We start from the raw sequence: 22,536 nt of genomic DNA, 5'->3' as shown, positions 1-22,536 counted from the left end.
TACATCCACCGCGAGCTAATTCCGGCCCTGTAGTAGCCAAGGGCTGGGAAATATGTGGCAGGATACACAAGCCTGCTTAGCCTGTCACCAATCTCTGCCAGGGCGGCTGGGGTGCCGCACATGAATCCCAGCTGGCACTCGATGCGTGCAAATAATACTCATGAGCCCTGTGATGTCACGGCTTTGGAACTATGGAGAACGATGCAACCATGAAATGTGCTGGTGGGCCTTTCCAACAGGTGTAAGGAGAGTAGACAAGCACTCATTCACATGGCATTTCCTGCATATACTTTTAGGAACTAGTTTAATAAATTAGGACTAGTGCAGTACTTCATTAAAAGGGATATAGAGTAGAGGGTACTTGAAGCATAATGGGTCATATTTAAAGTGTGTCCTGTCCTACATTAAATGTCAATAAAGGTCAAAGGGTTGTTAGGGAGGATTCTCAGAAATGTGCTAATTCCCTTCTACCTTAGAGACCCCCAGCTCTTTTTGCTGGACTTAAAGACATTTAATTTTTATCCTGGAGAGAGTGAGACCTTTTACCCACTCTCTCATGTATTTTTATTTGATTTGAACCCTGTGTTTCTTTTGGTTTTGGAGTCTGACAAACTCCATAGGCATCATCTTTTTATTGGATTTCTGCTAAGGTTTAAATACCTTCTCTTGCATAACTACTGTTTCCAAGAGTAATAAAGTAAAATTGACTTTACTTACCTTTTTCTCTTTGTAGACCCAGCACACACTATCTTACATAGAGTGCTGGAGGGGTTACTTAGTATCCCCTTTGTCTACCTTCTCATGTAATATTTGTATGTTACCCTTTCTACAATTCATGGCTGGTGGCAGCGGTTTACTATTTCCTACCATTGTGTGTTTTTACCGCAGGCTGAATACTCAGCTGCATTAAAGCACCCATGGGTGCCCATTTTGTCAAAATGGCCATGGTCGTCTTTTTTCGCCATTTCTTGTTGGAAAGGTCCTTCTTGAGATTTATCAGGTTTGGTCCCTTGTTCGTTTTGTCTTTGGCGGGATTCACTGGTGAAGTCCGCCTCTGGCATGTCTGCCAGGGGCAGAAAGCGAGGGAGGTTCCTGAAACTCCCTGTGCTTAGTCTCCTTGGTTACAGGAATGCACCCAAAGGTGATTGGCTGGCGGGCTGTCCTTGGAGGACAGCCACCCTGCTGTGTGAGTGACAGCTAGGGTGCGAATGAATGGGAACTACTTGCATAAAAGGCCAGGTCTTTTTCAAGGAAGGCAGAGTCGACCACTGGACGAAGGAACCGAAGAAGAAGCTTGGTGTAACCTCCTGGAACGTTGGTCTGCCCGGTGAAGCCCTGCTGCATTGCTGAAGCTCTGAATTTCTAAAATCGACTACAGAAGCCCTGCAAGGATGACTTCTCTCCTTGGGTTGATGGTACCAATCGGCCCCAAGACGAACTCGGCTGGAAACCCTTTCTCTGTGGGCTGTACTTCATTGCTGCTGCAGGAACCGAGTGCCAGGCGACAGGAACACCAGAATCGAGTGCATCTCCTTTAAACCAGACCGGGCTCCAGGAAGATACTCTGGACATCCTCGAAGCAGGGCTGACCAAGCCGGAGCCACCTCAACAGAGTGCTGGACTCCAGAAGCAAGGAAAGTCCACAAGGTGTCCAAGAACCGCAGTGGAGCTATTTGTGAGTAGCTGAAACCACAAAGTGCCACTGATCTGAATTGTGCCCATTGCTGCCGCCGACCTTCAAACCGTAGTGCAGGAGTCCCCTGACGTCCTCCCTCTTGTCCCCACGACTGAGGCCCAGGAACAACAGGATCTGCAGGATTACAACAGGAACAGAAGCCAGCTGGAACCTTTTCTTCCGACTCAAGGTACTGTGAGGTAAGGGGTACTTGCCTCTTGTGTGTAGTTTGCTTGCTCTCACTGGAGACTTGCATTGTGCTTCTCACAAGCCTCCCAGCTTGTGGCCCAACAGGGATTCTTTTACAACAAAACTCTCTTTAACATTGTGCAAGACTTTTGTGCTAATCTTCAAGAAGTGCCTCAGCTCCCCTGAGCTTTGCTCAATTGACATTGGCTGTCCTGGCTCCCTGAAGACTCTTCTTACCCTCTGACTTTGTGTTTAACTGTCCCGCCAAAAAGTCACACATACCTTACTTGTAAAGCTGGGAAAGAGTTAACCTACATTGCATTGGGGGATTCTAAAGTTCTTATTGAGAAACTTGTTAACAATTGCTTCCTTCTCTAACCTTTTCCTTTTTGCCACAACTTCAGTACTGCCATTGAAGTGTGAAAAGTGATACATTAATGTCCACAGTGTCCTAATTATTGAAATCACCTCAGGGTGTAGGAATATCTGTGTGCAATCCCAAAAGGGTATCTACTTACCTTATTGAACTGAAGGAGTGTATTTTGAAGTGTATTTAAGTGTTGGATATTGCTCCCTTCTAAATAAGGCTGATTTTAAAACGGACTGTTAAATTAATAAATCATTATTTTAATCAAGAAACCTGGAGTATAAGTGTTATTTGAATACATGTCACTTTGAAACTATGTTGCAACCCTACAGCTCACATTGACCCCTCTTGAGATAAGCCTGGCTGCTCAGTCACTCTACCAACTTGTGTAGTACAGGCCTATACCAAAGGTTGGGTTACCTATTGCCAAGAGGACAAGGCTGGTGCAGTCTCCCACAGGGTTACTACATACAATCTTGCCTAACAGTTGCTCTGCTAGCATCTCATGTACAAGATTGAGGACACTGTATGCAGTAGCTCCGACTCACTGTGCGATGCCATGCACAGGTGCTACTTTAAGCTCCAGCTCAAACCTGCGATAAACCACCAGCGAATCTGGCACCTGTTTTGATCACCTAACGTACACCTGATGGACACAGTTATTTGACCAATGGGCGCCTCAGTGATGGGCAAAAGTCCCGGCTGGCCCCACCATGTACAGCACCGTGGCAAGGCGGGATGAGGTCTTCGATGGCTCTCAACCCCCCACAACCCTTTAGCATACTAAAAAAGGAGGCATTGTGGTTTGTGTTTTTTATTTCCTGGGGGCACTCTTTCTCTCAAACCAAACGTTAATGTCTCCAAAACCCCTGAATCTGCCTGCATAAATACCCCAACCCCCAATCTGCCATCCCCTGATCCTTGTTGCACTGTGTCTATTGGAGAGGGGCGGGGGAGGGAAGAAAGAGGTTCATGCAAGAGCAATGAGGGTTTAAACAGGAGCTATTATTGGGAGGCGAGGGGGAGAAGTGCGGTGGGGTGGCCAAGCTGTGCATCTTCATGCCTTATACATGCTCATACCTTGTTATGCCTTTTATGCTTTGGCGTGCATTGTTATATGTTGTAGTGCGTTGCTAGGCTACTTTATTGCAAGGATGTTGGTTCTGTAACCATACGATACCAGAAAGTGTCATTGATTTTTCATCCAAACTAATTAAAATGACAGGGAGGTGGGTAAAATGTTCAATTGTGTGCCCCGTGTTTACTGTGTTGCTTGGCATTTTCAAGTACAGCTGTGCAGTTTGTGATGTTGACTGGTGTTGCGTCCCAGGACACTGGGACCCTGTTGCAGAGGTTCCCCGACAAATCTCGTGCCCTGTAAAGACAGGAAGTGAAGTCATTCTAGAGTGACTAAGCCAGCCCCGGAAGCTAGCGCATGCACATCAGCAGACCAGTATGCAGTGATTATATTGAATAGAAAACAACGAAGGACATTTTAACGCATGAAAAAACAACGAAAACAAAAAAAACTAATTTTGGAAAATAATAAAAATTGGGTTGGGAGTGGGAATAGTGGTTTGGGGGGTGGAGAAAAGTATTACTAAAAAAAGGGAGGGGAACACCCCAAAACAAAAAAGAAATGTGTTATTTTGGTTTTAGTTGTTTTTTATTCGTTAAAATTGAATTTGTTTTTTCATTCGATGAAATCACATGTAACTGTGCCAATCTGTCCTCATTTATGTGTGCATGTGTGTACATTCACTCCATTCCCAGTCGGCTTCAGTCACGTTTTGTAAGAGTAACTCGTTGCAACTTAAAGTAGTATTTGATAAGTCTCTCTGGGGCGGGGACTTCTAGGTCGGAAGAATGCTCAACATGACCTCTTAGTGAGTGTTACACATGCGCAGTACAGCGCACCTTCTAAACTAGATCCCGGGGGCGGGCACATGCTAAAATAAGAAAGACAGGGGTCCTTGACCTATGTTTATCAGTTTCCACTCGGGAGAGAACGGTGTGGGGCTGGAGTCGTCTGGGTGTTGAATTCCTTATCTACATTCTTTCTAACCTAGAACATAACTACTCCAGATGCGTCGCCGTCGCTACAAAGTGTTACTAAGCTTAAGTTATCAACCTCGGAGAGACCGAAACCTGAACTAGCCCTTCCAAAAGCTAACCTTACAATATTCAGTCTTCTGTTAAGCTTCTACACCCAGCGGTAGCGAGGGGTTAAAATGTTGTTCTGTTCATTTAAACGCACAACTGTGAACAAAAACAAACCACACGATGGCAGTGTTCTCCATGATATGAAATTACCACGAGCTTAAAAATGTAATTTTAGCAAAGTAAAAAATAAAGGCGCGTCAGTAAAGTTCGAAAATTGACACACGTGCTGTCGTGCATGTTAATCTAACACTCGAATTAAATTTAGGCGACTAACACTCTACCTGAAAAGGTTTCGACCCGTGCACCGCTGGGTAGTAAGCTTCTACTGCTGCTACTTCAGTGAAATGTTCATATAGTCAAAGGGCCAGATTTTGATGGGGCTAAGGCTTTGCAGTTTAGGAGCCCAAAGGGCTCCACTGATGATTATTTAAGAGCACATTTTAATGCTGCGGTTGCAGCTGCTGGAGTGCCTCTGAGATTTTTTGCTTCTTTATCCAACAGGGACCACTTGACTCATGACTGCATGAATCATGACAGACTCTGATTTGACAAGGCCTCCTTCCAGTCAGCTCCTTCCCACTCCTTGATTTCTATATAACCCACCCCTTCTTTTTCATTCGGAATTTCCGGCAACGAGATCTTTCATGATCCCAATAATAGCAAGCTGCATGCTTGTCCTACAGTGACTACAATCAGGTGACAATTTCACATAGTTTGCTTTTGATTACTCTTTCTCCAAGTCTTGTAAGTACAGGTGCAACACTCTCCAAACTGCACAGAGAAAATCAAACTACAATCACACTTGTTTCAAGTAACATAAGTATTTTTATATTCATCAAGTTCATTTATTATGCGTTTTTAGTACTTTTCAAGCCGCCTCTATAAAAGAGGCTATTGTTGGATCTCTTAAAACCCATACATTAACACGGATTTATATCAGATAAAGCTGACAAGATATGGGGTAAAGTGTTTAAAAAGCTGCCTGGGTTCAAATCTCAGATTTGCCTCTTCACTGCGATCTTGTGAAAATAATTTGATCTCACTGTCTCATACTCCCCATAAACTGCGGTGCCTGGTGTGGGGTTTCGTATGGGGTTCTGGAGGTATGGGGTTTCGTGTTATGGGGTTCTGGAGGTAGCTCATCAGGTGTGGGTTTTGAGTTGTGGGGTTCGGGGTTCTGGAGGTAGTCCATTAGGTATGGGTTTAGGGTTATGGGGTTCGGGATGTAGATCATCAGGTATGGGTTTTGTGTTATGGGGTTGCATTCTAAGGACCCAAGATCCTCAACCTCTGCCTACTCCCAAGTACCTGCATCATAAGGAACATCTCTTTAAGGGAACGGTAGCAAAGAGGGCGTGCCCAACACTTCATCTTTAGCACTGATGCTCCAGATCACGTCCCCTGTATTTCAAATAGTTTTAAAACTTGGGACAATTCTAGAAAGTTAACTTATTTGTGATGTATGTGGGTAAAACTGACGTTCATAACAGCAACCATTTAATGGCATGGGAGTAGTGCCTAGTCTTCTCAGAAGAGGTTTCTTGGCACTCGGAGCAGAGTCCTTCTGCAGAATTGCCCAAAACTTCGGCGGGGTGCACGAAGCGTTTTACTGCACACTTGAGCAGAGTCGCATCCTAGAGTTGGAGGTCTTAAGAATAATTCATATTTATGCCGGTCCAAGTGCACCACACCTCAGGACAGTAACCACTGCAGCCCCAACAGCCCTGTATTGTTTCTAGCATCAATGAGCGAGGTGACAATACCCTCAGCCCTGCCGGTAACAGCCCGCTGCCAAGTTAAGGGCGCCAGCAAAGCAAGGGTCATTTAACGTGGGCGCCGGTGCCGTTACCAGCCCAGTGGACCCGCTGGTGAGGGTAATATCACCATTAGCCCCCGCATAAGTGAAGGGCTCTTTAGATAAAACAAAGAAAGAACAAAACAGACCTTGCACAGCAGTTCCAGAACCGCCACACTTGTGAAGTACCCGTTTTTCTTTGATCACTAGGAAGTCATCAGTTAAGAAAAGGGATTGTACAAGTGCAGAGGCTTTAGGAACTGCTGCGTAAGGACTGTTTCATTGTTCATTAGCACCCTGCCGGCGGGAGCCAGCCAATCAGGTGGCTAGGAACGCATACTTGAACCGCTGGTGAAAGCCTGCATTCCATCCCCCCATCGCTACCTTCCCCCCACCCTCTGTCCTGTTTTGTACCCCCTCTAACACCCCAGGTCTACATTATTTTTGTGGCAGCGGCACTCCCTGCTTCCCTTTCCATGACGGCCATCTTGGAAAAGTATTTTCGCTCCTTCAACGGGACGCTGTGTGCGTTCCGTTGAAGGAGCGAAAATACTTTTTTTTTTACACCCCGGGTTACCGCTTTGGTAGCGCGGGGTGCTAATGGCCTTAAGTCCAAATTCCAACGGCTGGAATGGGGTTGGTGTAAAGGGGCTTCGCTTGGGCCGTTAACTTGGGCAGCTGGCCCGTTCCAGCCCTGCATTATCTAAAGAACCCCGTGTGTGAGCTACACTGGTGTCAAGGATGGTATAAGAGCGTCAGGGATGGGAACACTGGCCAAGCTGCACACAGGCTGCTTGGAAGGCACACTCATACTATTGAGTACATTACAGTTCTGAGCTTCATGATTGGCTACCGCCCTGAATCAGGATGCTAATTAATACATACAAAAAATAATCAGGATGAAAGATCCTACAAGCGATAGTGTGGTTCTGAATGGTTGTATTTATTTCAAAATGACAGAACATTTTCGATGACTTGACAGTTACTTTACAGTACTTTCGATAAGCACGAAAGTTTGAAACAAACGGACTAGAGGGATTGTAAACAGTGGTAACACAGGTAAGTGTCAACCTCAGAGATATTGAGGGCAAAACTCCACATAGAGGCACATTCCCAAAAAAATGAGGTAGGAAGGACCTACAATTGGAAGAAGGTGCGCCTGAGACTGAAAGTGGCCCTAGGCGTGGTTCACACAAGGTGTACACAACAGTTTTTACAAAACATACACGAGAGGGGGATGGTACAGTTGTGGCAGGGGGGATCGACACAGGTGTGTTTCGGCCAAATAGGGCTTGATTGGAGCCTGTCTATTTGCTAGCCTTCATCAGGATGGACACCAATTGTGGTGTGGTCCATAGAATCTGTGGGTTAGAAGAAGCTGTGAGGATCTAAGGAGGTAATTGACTAATTCACGAGAATGCTTAATAGTGGCTGAGTGGTGCCGTGATGATACATCACGTGGTGTATCAATATACAGCTTACCTGCTGCTGCAATAGCATTGGGATGCTGTGGACAATCCTCAAAGAATTACTGGATTGCTGGTGCGAAATGCACTTAGAGTGGGCCGTAGTTTCCTGAAGGCCGACATCTCTCAGGGTCCCGCAAGCTGGAAAGGGCCAGACTGGGTCCCATATCCGAGAGGATCATCACGGCACCACTCAGACACTATTAAGTATTCTCGTGAATTAGTCAATTACCTCCTTAGATCCTCACAGCTTCTTCTAACCCACAGATTCTACGGACCACACCGCAATTGGTGTCCATCCTGATGAAGGCCAACATATAGACGGGCTCCAATCAAGCCCTATTTGGCCGAAACACACCTGTGTCGATCCCCCGTGACACAACTGTACCATCCTCCTCTCGTGTATGTTTTGTAAAAACTGTTGTGTACACCTTGCGTGAACCACGTCTGGGACCACTTTCAGTCTCAGGCGCACCTTCTTTCAATTGTAGGTCCTTCCTACCTCATTTATTTGGAAATGTGCCTCTATGTGGAGTTTTGACCTCAATATCTCTGAGGTTGACACTTACCTGTGTTACCACTGTTTACAATCACTCTAGTCCATTTGTTTCAAACTTTGTTGCTTATCGAAAGTACTGTAAAGTAGCTGTCAAGTCACCCAAAATGTTCTGTGTCATTTTGAAATAAATACAAACATTCAGAACCACACTATCGCTTGTAGGATCTTTCATCCAGATTATTTTTTGTATGTATACATGTACCCATCTGGGTAAATCAGGACTCCGCCAGGTGCCCTATTTTTCTATAGGATGCTAATTAAGCCCATGAGGGCCTTTAACAAAGGCTCTGGGCAGTTACTGCCTGGTTCAGCCCTCAAAACGCAGAATTATGGCTATTAGCATTCTTTTGACATAGCAGGTCATGGCAAGCCTGCAACCCACACCCAACATAGCTGCCATGCAAATGGGTGCGAGGCTCTGAGCGGAGCCCCTCTTCAATTCCCAGGGTTGCCCGGAAGACGAGAGGAGCAGCGTGGCAGCACTGCAACCCCTACAGTTAAGTGGGGGTGGGCAGATGTAAGGGAGATATAAGCTCGGACCGTGGGAACAGGGAGGGGAGATAGCAGGGTGGGTGTGAGCAGCTGTTAACTGGTTCAGAAGACTGGCTTATACCGTGAGTTTCAGCCCATGTTCCGAGCAAACTGATGGGCTGCCGTACTCGCCCTGCGTGTAATTATGTGATGGAGCACGATGCCCTCCTACATTTTCTAGTTTGTAGGGTAACTTTAAATAGGGGAAGCAGAGAATCCATATGGATAGCGAGACTAAGTGGTGACTGCATAACAGATATGCCAAACCCTCCACCCCCAGATTTAGGCGGGATACTCCTGATTCTTCAATTAAAAATAGTGCTATATTTCACTATATGCCGCCTAAAATAATTCAAACCCCAATGCAATCCTATGGGAAAGTTAAATTTGCCACTTTTCTGTGGTCAAATCTGCCTCTCAGGCAGTGGCGTCGCCAAGAATCAAACGTAGGAGGGGCACAGAGGGGGCCACAGACAAAAGTAAGGGGTGGGGGCACCTATAAAAGGGCAACGTGTGACTTCAGAAGCACTCCTGCAGAGAATCTTTTGTGCACGCCAACTACCAACCCCCTTTTGTGCACCTCCCCTCCCATCAGAATGTAGGCACTAAACCATTAAGTCACTAATGACGCATCATTAGCAGTTTTGTGTGCTACATTCTGATTGGAGGGGCTGCTCTTGGCTGCAGGGTGACTTAACAGCTCTTCATTGATGCGCGGCAGCATTGACTGCGGCCCTGTGTGTGTGCTGTGCTGGAGGACACAGCACTGCAGACAAAGTAGCCCAGCAGCGGTGGGAGGGGCACAAGGGGGTGCCCTGGATTTCAGAGGCGGGGCCAGGCTTCCCTCAGCGCCCCCCCAGTGACGCCACTGCTCTGGGGTACTCTAGAATGTTGGCATGTCTGCAATAGTTGGAGTAATCTTATCAGGACAATTCAAACGTTTGAATTAATTTGCTGCAAACGGATATTCCAGGTATATTTGTTGTATGGGGGATGGAGGGGGGGAGTTATTGCAGGACTGACAGCCTCAAAAAAGAAGGCAGAAGAGAGCAAGTAGTAGAAACTTACAGGGGCAACGGCCAATCATAGCAGAGCAACCGGTCAAACACCACATTTGTTACGCCCAGCGAGAGTAAACCAGTACCAATGCTTACCCAAGGTCCAGGCGAAATAGTACTTTGGTCTGGCAGCCATGAGGGAGAGGTACAGGTAAATGACCCTCGTGGGCACCGATGCTGTTGTCGTGAAATTATCATCAATATTGTATTCCACCGGCAGTACTTTGGTGACGGTCATGTAGATGAATAAAGAGAACCCACAGACAAATAGCTTCTGTGCCACAGCGGCCTGAAATGTGAAACACAAAACACACTGTAAGCATATTGAAAGATTGTTATGAGGCGAACTGCTTAGCGTTGGGTACAATATAGCTCAGCATTTAAGGGGTTAAACACGAACACATCCATATCAATGCCCCTTCTTACCACGTGCTACACACATTTGCCATTTTTATCTGCCTTTTAATTCTGTATTTCTCTGTTATTGAGAACGTGTGTTATTTCACGCGAGTGCTCTCCTGTTTGTTCTAGTTCCTCGCAGGCAAACCCCATTCCTGATGGGGATGGCCCACTCCTTCAGTTCAGCAGCTGACAGACTCGAGCCAGTATGCAGTCACGTGATGAGGGCTGGCACGGACTCTCGCGAGATCTATAAAAGCCTCATGGCCACTGTGAAACCATCTCTACTGTGACAAAAACACATTTCAAACCGAGACTACACTCTCAACCAGAGAAGTTGGCGTAATGAGTCACAGTCTTGGTATCCAACATCCACCACTGACAGTCCAAAACTGTCAGGACGATAAACCTCACGCGCCATCAAGTGGAATTTAGGGCCGTGCCACACTGGATTTTTTGCATGTGCTCCGATGACGCACAGTTAAGTGGGGTCTTCGATGCACATGCGATGCAGCCAGCCCTCGAAACACTCTTTTAGAAGTGATAGAAAATGAAAGCACGTTTTAGTGTCATCATTTATTTTATTTTTTTTAATATCAGGCTAGGCATATGTATAAAATACTTAAAAAACAGGCATTGGTAAAGTCAACAGTTTTGGCTTTGTCCATGCCTGGGAAAGCAGTTTGGCCTTTGAGCCATGAGAAAATGGAGGGAGTACATGGGCACATGATATCGGTGCCTGACAGGCTGCAAATTTTGCCTTTGCCTGTTTTTAAGAGGACTTCAGTGCAAGGCACAAAAGCGAGGACACACATACCACCACCATCAAGTGGCTTAATGCACACATGACAAAGCCTTTTTTGTTACACCTGTAGCTCATTTACAGCTGCAATCAAACTCTGAGAAGACGGTTTAGAAATAACACAGGCAGGCCAAAGTGTGATGTTACTGCTTCGTAGAGCTAAATCAAAGAGATTCCAAGAGGATGTGTTGTGGGTGGGGAGTGGCAGATAGTGGATCACAATGTCCATAGGGTTTAGCATGGCCATGAACAGTCGATGAGTGTGGAAATAACCAAACACCCACACGCTGTGTGTCCCTCCTCACAATGTATCTCTCCCTTATCTGCACTCTAAAGCAATAGTTTCAGTTTATAGATGCGGTTTAAGGGCCACCGAAAAACCAAAACTAAAAATGAAGACATTATAAAGAATTACATTCCCCCCAAAACAGTCATGCATCGTTTAGTGCAAATAACCATGTAAAAAAGTGTAGGGAAAGTCTGTACTACACAAGGATAATTGTATCCCAAAGTAACACAGCGCTAACAGGACAACACTAATAATATGAAATCTACATGACACCTGAAACTAGATGTAACCCACCCTCTGCAGGGCATCATATGCTACTGGGCAATGGCGTGCTCTCTAGAGCCGCCCCTGGATTACTTGCAGATGACAGTCTTCTTTCACACCACAAGAACGTCACCAGTGGAACTCAAATATTGCTGGAATGCTCACCACAAAAATGTGGAAGGCCATCCTCCAATGATGTTACATTTTCAGAATATGTTCGCTAGCTCCTAGCGATGCGCCAGGAGCTCGATGGAATCTGCTACCTTGAGACATGTAACCAGGCACCCCTTACAATTAGTGTTTAATTTGTGGGGGTGTTTGCCAGGACCCAGTGCCGGCACTTAATTCTGAGCCTCGGCACTTATTTTCTTTGACTGTTTGATTATGATGTGGTGTTTTGACAATTTTATTATTTTAACTCTCATTCAGTAGTTGTCACACAACAAGCAACGGCATTGCACACTGGTCACAGTTTCTGGATCCTGGCCCGTCTTAATATTAATCATGAACATGATGACCCAGGTGGGCAAGGCCGTGCTAGTTATCGATTTTCCTGGCTAGCAATGAGCTAGCTGGAGGGTGTCAATGCTGGTCGAGCCTGCACACTGCTCCAGTCATCCTGCATACCAGTGGTGCAGCTTCACTTCTGTAATAACTAGCAACAGGAACAGTGTCACTTGAGAACAAGAAGACGGTCAACAGCCTGAAGCACCAACCCAGGGGCAAGGCCAGAGAAGCCTAAGAGGAGTGCCCATCATGAGTGCCAACCTATACACAAAGAATTTGCAGTATTTGACAGGTAAGGTCAACAGTTCAGTAATGTTACAAAATAAGTGCTGCTTGCAATAAAAAGTCTAGGCGCCTGAGGCTGAAGTTCAAAAACAAAGGCCTATAATTAGGCAATAATGACGCAGATGGAAGACCTTAAAGGCTGTAATGGCCCACAGCCAGAGGTAACACTCCAACATACACGCGGGCCATTATCGAGCGTAGTGGTGGCATAGCCAGCCACTACAGCCTACCCGGCCATTATCGCCTTTTGCACCCTTGTAAACTATCTGTGGCGCTATGGTGCCATTGTTTATTTTCCTTAAAGAGGTTTTCCTGGTGAGCACAAAACTGTTTTTATGAAAATAATCAAAACCTACAAAAAAACGTAGTTCACCATAAAAAAGGTCAACCAACCGAGATGCGGGCATATTCAAAGCAGCGACTGCTAGAACAGAGGCAGCCGCGTCCATTTCAAGTCCATGCGGCGGCCTCAGTCCTTATCAGGGGAGTCGGGAACCCTCCACTCCTTGGCATTCACAGAGGCAGCAAATCTCAGGGCCACTATTGAAGAACTATTGGCCCCACTGAGTTACTTCTACACCCAGCACGCTCGAAGATGGCAGCGATGGCCACACTCGGGACTCTACAATTTAGAGCCATACAAAATCAATGGAGCAATTTGAATTGTATAAATGGTAACTCTTATCAATATAGAAGTAGCTCCTACATTACACTGAAACTGATCGAGGCCACACACTACTTTTCACTTTGACCTCCTCTCTGTGCTTATGTGCCACCCAATTCAATTTGGGACTGCAGCCCAACGCTAGGCGGCACTTGGCCCCAGTGCTTCAATGTTCCTCCTATCATAATTGGTAACTAGATCATGCCCACAGCCAGAGCAGATCAGAGCATTAATAAGCACATTAGGTGATGACCGGGCAATCATTGGAGATTGTGTTATGTGCACTCCTCAGAACACTAATGAATACTTCATGACCATTACAATGCTTCCTCTCTCCATCTCCCCTGCATATGTCCCTGATAGCTCCGCGCACGGGTCACCCGGCCACCCCTGAACACGGGCCCAGGCTCCTGCATGCACAGTTGCCCTCGCAGTGCCTCCCGGCTCCCTCAGCACTTAAGGGTCGGTATCCGTAACCCTAGAGTGCCTTCTCCTTGCACTTAAGAGCCACCCTCTGGTAGAACTTATTGAGTCACCTGCACTTCTCCTCTCCCCAGAACCTCATGGCACCTCTCCGCTCCCCTCTACCCCACACTTGCACACTAGTAAGATTGCGGTTTGCCCTCCTTCTGTTTCTGTCTTGTCGCGCCTAGAAACACTTGTGTACAGGCGCGTTATAAATGACATATCATTGGATCCAGGTTCTGGCACAAGGCCATCATCATTGCCAATAGCAGATGGATTATCAAGGAGGTACACACAAAAGGGGAGGGAGGGGGTAAGTATGCACTCCCCAAGGAGATGAATCCTAATCCTGGGAACATTATAAAGTGCAGAGGTTTGCCTGCAATCGCGCACTTGGCTTATCTGACCCAGATAAGATTTCAATTAATCTGGCGTTATGCACCCGTTCCATGAGCCGGAACGGGTTTTGACGCCTCAGCAGCAAAAGTTCAAGGGCCGACAGAAGGCTCTTCGGAGCCCATCTTCCCTTTCATGGCAGGCGGGGAAGCAGCTGTGGCGGTGGGGTGGCCTGCGACGCCACAACAAACCGGTAAATGGGGGTGGGAAAAGAAAGGGGGGAAACGGAGGGTAGTAAATAGCAACTATCCAATAGTATATCGCATATGGGTTGGGGGTTAGTCAATGACCCCCTGACTTTAATTATAAGGATTGTGATGGGTGACCCTCCTGCGTGCATTGCCCCTTTAAGGGGATGTGTCCCTCCCACATGTATTGCCCCTTTAAGATGGGCCATGACTGTGTCATGGCCCAAGCTAAAAAAAGGTGCCCCTGCAGGCACGTGAGACAGAACGGCTGCAGACTCCGTTGAAGGTTGGTCTGAGTCCGTGTCTCATTAATGATGTAGGCCGCAGGCCTACATGTGGGAGGTACAGGCCTGCAGGCCCTGTTGCCATGGGACCCTCGTGCCAGGACGGTGGCCGAGGTCCGCATGGTCAGGACCCTGGCAGGCTGTGCCCCCACCCCGATGGCGCTGATGTCCCCTAGTGCCACGGGGCCTGCCGGATGGACATGGCAGGCCCCAAACTCCCACAGGCGCTGGGCCTGTTTGGTGCTGTGAGGAAGCAGCACCCCGGGGGCGCCTGCCAGATGGACATGGCAGGCGACCCCCAACATGGGCGACGAGGGCTGGAGCCCATAGCGGCGTCGGCCGCCTGAGGTATGGAGGAGCTGGGGTGGCCCAGGGCCCCGGATGCGTGGGCCCGGGCCGCCTGGTGCCCCGGTTCGCAGTGCGGTGCTAGCAGCACGCAAGGAGAAGCTGCGTCAGCCGCAGAGGAGCTGGCGGCCCCTCCCGCGAAAAGGGAAATAAGGACGGTGAGCTACCGGCCCGTCTCCCGAGGGAGACGCAAGGCAGTCCCATAACAATGAGAGGTGGCCCCGGGAGGAGGAGCTGCTGCCTCCACCCCGTGCGGAGGGGAATGTGCGGCGGAGCCGCGTGAGCTGCCCCACCTCATTGTCCCGAGGAAAGAAGAGGCGGCGCGAGCCGTGAAGGTGTCAGCTGGAAGGGGGCCGCCGTACAGCTGAGGCGGCCCCGAACCGCGAGCGGCGTCGGCCGCATTCGGAGGGTCTGCCCCCCCATGAAGGGGGGGGGGATGTCGTCTCCCCGAAAGTATCTGCGGCGGTAGCCGCGATGTGGGGGCGCTGCCCCTCCCCCACCCGCAATCCGCAAGGAAAGGGAGAAATGCCCACAGCTTCGGCCGCCACAATGAAGAGGGCGGCGTCGGCCGCATCAAGATCCCTGGCCGCGGCAGGGAGGGGCTGCCCCCGCACGAAGCGGCGGCATCTGCCACGTACAAAACAGCTGACGCGGCACCCCATCCCCCATGGGAGGCGTGCCCAACATCAACCGAGAAAGAAAAAAAAAAGGAGTGGATGCCTGCTGGAAGACAGCGGGCTCAGTGGTACAGTGGGTCCTCCCCGGCCGCGGCCCTCGGCAACGAGGGTGCTCGTGCGGCCAGGGGAGGAGCCAGCCTGCAACCCCTGTGGCATCCGCCACGAAGAAGTGACGGAGTGAGTGTGACACTCCCCTCCCTGGCGGCATCCGCTGCACACCGAGGAGTTATGCTACCCCGGTCCCCAGATGGAGAAGAGGGAGCGGGCCATCCCCGCGCCCTACTGGCGGTCCTGTTCCCCTGGCCGCGGTCCTCGGAAAAGAGGGCGCTCGTGCGGCCGGAGTGGGGATCTGCCTGGAGGCCCCGCAGTGCGTGTGGGGCCCAACGAGCAGCTCCCTGCAGCACCCGCTGCATGCATGGAGAAGGCCGGCAGGTCGGCCATGGCGAACAAGAAGACTGGAGGGGGTGGACTCGCCGTGGGAAGGGGCGTGAGACGGCCTGCACCAGCGTGCCTCTCCATGTTGTGGAGGCAGGAGGCAACCTGCCTAACGCGGCAAACCCCGCCGAATGAAAAAGAACACCTGGATTACACCTCAGGTGTGCGCCTCCTGCTCAAGCACCTCCACCAGAGCAGAGGGAAAGACTTGCCCCTCCCATACCGCAATCTGGAGCTATCTGCTGGAAAGGAGGGAGGTGCTCCAGTAGCAAAAGTTGTGCCAACAGGAACCCTCATCGTGCTCTGGCGGCATTCCAGGAACCCTCATCGTGCCCCGGCGGCGTTCCACAAGCGAAACAAGGAGAAGCTGTGCTGGTCCCGCCCCCTGAGCCGCAAAGAAACAAAATGGCTGATGCCGCAACCAAGCGAGCAGTGGAGGTGCCCTGAAACAGAGGGGGCAGAGGGGCCCTGTCTGCGATCCTACCTGGCCGCGGCCCTCTGCAATGAGGGTGCTCGTGCGACCAGGGAGGGAGTGGACCTGCACACCTATACGGTGTCCACCGCAACAGAGATGGAATGAGAGCAGCCGTGTGAAATCCCGGGCCGCTGGGCGGTGCGAGTGATGCAGGCTCCAGACTGAGGCAAAGGATGGAGGCCCCACGTTTGCTCTCGCCATGGGTGCTGGTGGCCCCCCTTATGTGATCCTGGGCTACCGGCGCTAAAGACTGCGTGCTCCTGTCATCAGAGCAGACAGGAAGTGAAATGAGGCCCAGCCTGATCCCGGGCCCAGCCTGATCCCGGGCCCTGCAGCGGTGTCATGAAGAAGGTGACCCGATTCGAAGTGCTACTGCCGTGCTCTGGTAGGAGCGAAGTGAACACTGGCAGCCGCCCCTGGCGGCATTGCCGGGGCTGCAAAGAGGGAGCTGGCCCAAACCCCGCAGCATCCGCTGTTTGGAATGGAAACGTCTCGGGGTTTCGTTTGCAGCCCGGACCAACCTGAGGAGCAGAGAAGATAAAAGGCAGCCCTATGCTAACGGAGTGTGGCACGGACCCAACACCAACTGTGGCCACCCCGTGGCCAATGTGGGACTTCCACCCTCATGCTCTTTGGAATTTACAGCCACCCTGCCTATCCCACAGGTGGCCACGACATCTAGCCACCAAGGTTCCTGGACTGCCGGCCACTGGTGTCGCCCTCCCTGCCATACCATTGTTAGACCAGGCCAACGTGGGTTTGGGGGCGGTACCTCCGGCCCTCTCCCCGAGTTCGGCCAACAACTAGTGTCTGACCGAACCAACACCATGAAGTCGTGCAGCGGGGAGGGCATGGGTTGCAGCTCATCAGGAGTGCTTGTCGCCCTCTGGCACCCCGGAAGGAAGGGGACACTCCGGCCTGAGGGAGCACTGCGGGCAAGGGGGGGTAAGTGATATCCTGTCACCTCTTGTCCTGACCTACAGCACCGTCCCGCAACGCCTCCCATCAACAGCTTCAGGAGCAGCAGGACGCCCCGCGACCTGCGTTTCACTACCCTGCTCTGAACAACAGGTGACTAGGCCGATGTGGCCCCTGGGATCCGCCAAGTGCGGCTTTGCCGGCTATGCTCTGTACCCTCAAGGGACTTGGATCTGGGGGAAGTGACTCATGCACGAGTTGCCCGCAACATCAAGGACCTATGCCGATGTGGCCCCTGGCACCACCTGCCAGGTGCGGTCTTGCCGGCCGTGAATTATGCCATCAATGGACCTGGACTCTGGAAGTGACTCCTGAACCGACGCTGCTGAAGGGCGAACTGGTCTGTGGTCCTGCAATTGCGCAAGGAGGACTCAGTAATCTTGTGTGCTTTGATGTTGTGAACCTTCATAGTAACTACATGTTTCAAGTGCTCGCAGGAAAGAACTATGATGTGAAGCTGTGGTCCCGCAGTTGCAGGGTGTGCATGTGGTGCCAGCCGCCGTTCCGGCATTTGCTGTTCCGAACCCCAGGTTAATAAAGGGTTTTGTAAACTGGGAGAACTGCCGGCAATTTTCCGGCAGCTCACTGAGCTCGACTGTCACCCATTGAGTGTGTGGAGAATTGGTTAGTAGTTTGTCGTTCTGTAACAGGGGGATGCATGTATGCCTCAGCAACGTTTGTTTATTGTTATGAAAAAAGAGGAGTGTGATGGGTGTCCCTCCCACGTGTATTGCCCCTTTAAGATGGGCCATGACTGTGTCATGGCCCAAGCTAATAAAAGGAGCCCCTCCAGGCATGTGAGACAGAACGGCTGCAGACTCTGTGGAAGGTTGGTCTGAGTCCGTGTCTCATTAATGATGTAGGCCGCAGGCCTACATGTGGGAGGTACAGGCCTGCAGGCCCTGTTGCCATGGGACCCTCGTGCCAGGACGGTGGCCGAGGTCCGCATGGTCAGGACCCTGGCAGGCTGTGCCCCCACCCCGATGGCGCTGATGTCCCCTAGTGCCACGGGGCCTGCCGGATGGACATGGCAGGCCCCAAACTCCCACAGGCGCTGGGCCTGTTTGGTGCTGTGAGGAAGCAGCACCCCGGGGGCGCCTGCCGGATGGACATGGCAGGCGACCCCCAACAAGGATGGATGCTTGAATTTTAAAAGTTAGCAGGTCTCCAGTTTAGTTCTGTTGTGCCCCTTTCATATTTTTTTGTTTTGAAATGTAATTTTGGGTTTCAACTAAAATGAATTGATGCAAGGGAATTAGCATTTCCCCACTTACGGACAAATATTACACACATGAACTTAAAACAAATCCACATCAATGTCACCATAAAGAAATTCCTGAACTCAGGGACTTTAGAAACAACACAGAGGTGTTAATGCTCACCCTGTGGCCGTATTGGCTTTTAGAAGCCCACCAGCCAGAGGAGACAGAATAGGTCCGAAAGGCCCGAGTGCTGCCAGGGCCTTCTACAGGGAATGAGGGCTATTACCGTCTGGAATGGCCCTCAAAACACATCATCTCATCCCCAGAAGGCCGGTATGCTGATGGGAACTTTTTTATTTTTTTAGAGCAAATAGCTTATGCGGCCTGCGTGTGCTGTATTTCCTCAAAGAATAAAGAGCCAAACTGCAAACAAGGCGGTGCCAGATACATAGGAAAGGGGAGTCCTTTGTATATGCTCCTGGTGGCCCGTGGGGGGAGGTGGTGATATGGAGTGAGTGGGGAGGCAACAGGTACGTGAGAGGTTTTTTTGTATGAATGGTGGCATGGGAAGCGGGTGTCTGGTGGGTCCTGGAGGTGCCAGATTTGCAGGAGGGTGCTCTTGTGGGAGGGCCATGCGGTTGAAAAGATGGTGGACAGCGGGTGAGGACCCACGAGCCAGCATGAATGCAGGCCAACACCGGCCCGTAATGCCTATGCTTCCAGCTAGCTGCTTGGTATAGCAAGAGGCAGCACTCTGCCCAGTGGAATGCGATACTAATGCTTCACTTGGGATGATTATTAAAGAAGCATTTGGCAATACATATATTGTCATGGGGGTAACAGTGAAGGAGTGTCAGATGAAATGCAGATGGAACAGGGAGAGTATCCAGGATAACCGCGATAAAACTGAATTGAGAAATGACCTCATTTCTTTGACCTAAAAACGAAAATTACTTTTTGATCTTTTTTTCAAATATAATGCGGTGGGCGTCCCCCCGCACCTCCCTTAACCCTAACTTATACTATTACCCCACCCTCACCTATTATTTACCATACATATGTCCTCTCGTTTCCGCTCCTTCCAACTCCTTGCCCCCCTACATTGGAAGTCGCTCCCTTTCTGAATCCGCTCTAACTCCACTTATTCCTCCTTCCGTTCCTCCTTAAAAACACTCCTTCACCCCCTCCCTGACTTCTCTCCCCTTCCTCCTCTTCTTTCTCCTCCCCACTCCATCTTCTTGTTCCTTTATCTCTTCCTGTCTCCCCCTTTGACTTCCACCCTCCCTTCTACTCCCTCCTTCCCATACCTCTCCTCTTCTCTTCTCTTCCATCCCAAATGCAAATTGTTCCACATGCTGTTTTTCTGGTTTGAATCATGTATATTTTATTGCTTCTATGTTCCATGTTTAATGTTTTTTGGTTGTTATGCTGTAAAGTGCTTTGGTGTAAAGCACTATATAAATAATAAAATACAAATACATATATTAAAATACCGACAATTTTGGGCAAATAAATCCGGTAATTTCTAATTCTATTTTTTTGTTTTAGGTTCTTTCTACGGATACCGAGCATCTACAATCAAGGGACTTAATCCTACAAGATCCACAGCTTTGACCAATCACTAGGCCATTTTCACAATTAGTCCTTTATTCAAATGGATTTCCTCAGCCAGCATCTCAAATATTTTAGCCTGTATTTGGCAAATCACCCTTCATAAAATCCCAGCTAAAGACGAGATATTTGATCCACCACAAGTAAAGTCAGCCAATCCAGCCTCGCGGCAGGCCCATCATTGGATTCTTTGCATTCATCATACCTGCCCGGTCACTTGTTCATTCCCCTGTGTCATAGAATGTTGTGGTTCAGGACTCGAATTAACTTGATTTCACAGGGCCGTTCAGACCCAGCAGCCACATGTCTCTGGAGGATAACTCAGGGGCAACGTGCTTGCCTTGGAAGCAAGACAATATGGACCAACACAGGTTTGAACCCCCGGGTCAGCGCTTAGAAACCTCTGGGTATTAAGCACGTTATAACATATCCTATCATATCATATCAATACACCCCTTGTTCCACTTACGTTTCCATCACATCTCAACACTGACCCTTTTTGACATATGTTGTGTAGACCCCATGAACCATTTGTTGGTGTATCGCACGCTCTCCATCCATCGCCCATTACCCTGTGGCAGGGCAATGCCTCTTCTTTCATTCTACACCTTCCCTTGTGTGGGAAACTCGAGGCACTGTCCATCCTCGAGGGGGCTCAGCTCCAACGTTGGTCTTCAGGACTCGCAGAATGCAGCTCTTTCCTACTTCTTGGGTTGGCCTTGCATCATTAATGTGGCACCGTGCCACTCTCCGCATGAGTTGTCTGGCTCAGTGGCACCTGGACCAGGCCCACAGTTGCTGGGGGCACCCAGCAACAACAGTTTCTGCCGCAGTCACGAAGGCAGGGGGCAACCTACTGCATGCGCGATCAATCTGTCAGCTAGAGGAGTTGGGATCACCCAGCAGACAGTCCCTGTCTCCGTGGGCACACGGGCCAGGGGAATACGCAGGCCATGGTCATGCGGCAATCCCACACAATCAATAGACGCAGACACCAGCTCGTCACTTTTGGAATCAGCTACCATTCTAGCGCACGTGCCGGCAAGGCCAGTGTCGTATTTAGGCTTTGTGGTGCCCAATGCCCAAATAAATGCATGCACCCCCCCTTCAAACTTGACGCTGCCTCTGCCAGACTCTGCACATTCACCAGATTCCACCCCTTCAACAAACTCTGTCCACGCTGTCCAAACTATGCCCCTTGACCTCCATTTTGTCCCCTATTTTGGCCTCCGTAAAATTATAAGGACATTTTTAAGGTTGCAAGGATTAGAATGTGATGGTGTCCTCTCTATTAATTCAAGCATGTCATCTTGTGCCAGCTGGTCAAGTGGCACAGCGAGTTGACATCCGTGCAGAGCCTGCTAACGCAGGTTCGAATCCCGGCGGGGCCAAACTCAGCCTTTCATCCTTCCGAGGTCGATAAATGAGCACCACACACCGTGGGTAATAATAAGCAGCGCTCAGATACCTGAGGGTTCGTAGCGCTATATAAGTGCCACATTATTATTTTATTATTATCTTCTATGTTATGCTAGTAGAAAGAGTGTTTTCAGATCTCTGCTGTCCAGGATTTGGAGAAGGCAGTGTGTTTTACAGTTGAGTGCACGAGAGGTAATTGTACAGCTTATAGTCTACTTTCGGTTAAGTCGAGGACGTGATAAGAACATAAACTGTCTGTCAACTGGACACAAGCGAGAGAAGGTTGGAATGAGGAATTTTGGTTTCAATGCTAATATCTGTTTTCTCTCACAAATGTCTTGCTGTCACTCTGAGAAGCACCTAGACTTGTCTGTAATATTAATGCAGCATAACATTTCTACATCCAGTTTTGTCAAATGGTAAAGTTTGGATATGAAATCTATGCAAGAGATACAGGCACATCTTATACAAATGTGGTATACAAAGAACTCAACCCCCTTCTCATGTTTACAGCTCTGGTGTTAGCAGGGGGGCAAAATGGGAATAAGACAAGTTACCTGCTGCAGCTGGTGTATCCCCAATCCCTTGGGCTGGAAAGCCAATAAAATATGGCAAAATCACAAGTGAAATTTGTAAACTCTGCCTTTGTGGGTGTGGTTTCGGCTACGGGTCATTTAAGGTAATTGAAAATGTTGGTTAACTCCGTAGAGTTGGTTGGACTGTACAATACATAGGAACATTTTGAGATCTATGGGTATAGATATAGATGTCCTGCTGTCGTTTGAAGTACTGTTTCACAGTAAATGTCCTGCCTTGTATTTAAAATAAAATTAATGTAAAGGTTACATATAAGCATCTGTCATGATTCCTCCTGCCCCTCATGTGCCCAGCCCTCCAAGACGTCAGGCTGGAGCCAGGCCACGATCACCTACATGGCCCTCAAGGGCCTCTCCATCCCTACAAAGACCCACTTGGAGTCAGACTTTGCGCTTGTGGCACCAGACACACTCACTCCCATAGGATAACATTGGGGATTGGACTTGTAGTG

The 22,536-nt window shown here is 49.3% G+C and overlaps 1 protein-coding gene across 1 annotated transcript in view; it reads right to left on the bottom strand.

Annotated features, from left to right (window-relative positions):
* The window catches only part of MBOAT2 (membrane bound O-acyltransferase domain containing 2), a 1,191,404-nt gene that overhangs the window by 155,386 nt on the left and 1,013,482 nt on the right, over nt 1–22,536 (bottom strand). The window contains exon 8 of the mRNA XM_069606006.1: nt 9,900–10,092. Coding sequence (XP_069462107.1) covers nt 9,900–10,092 — 193 coding nt within the window. The remainder of the gene's footprint in view (nt 1–9,899; nt 10,093–22,536) is intronic.

Source organism: Ambystoma mexicanum, chromosome 4p (genome assembly GCF_040938575.1).
Source record: "Ambystoma mexicanum isolate Mex_15411 chromosome 4p, UKY_AmexF1_1, whole genome shotgun sequence".
Lineage (NCBI taxonomy): Eukaryota > Metazoa > Chordata > Amphibia > Caudata > Ambystomatidae > Ambystoma > Ambystoma mexicanum.
Note: the sequence above shows the minus strand (reverse complement) of the source record. Positions and strands in the feature narration are given on the sequence as shown.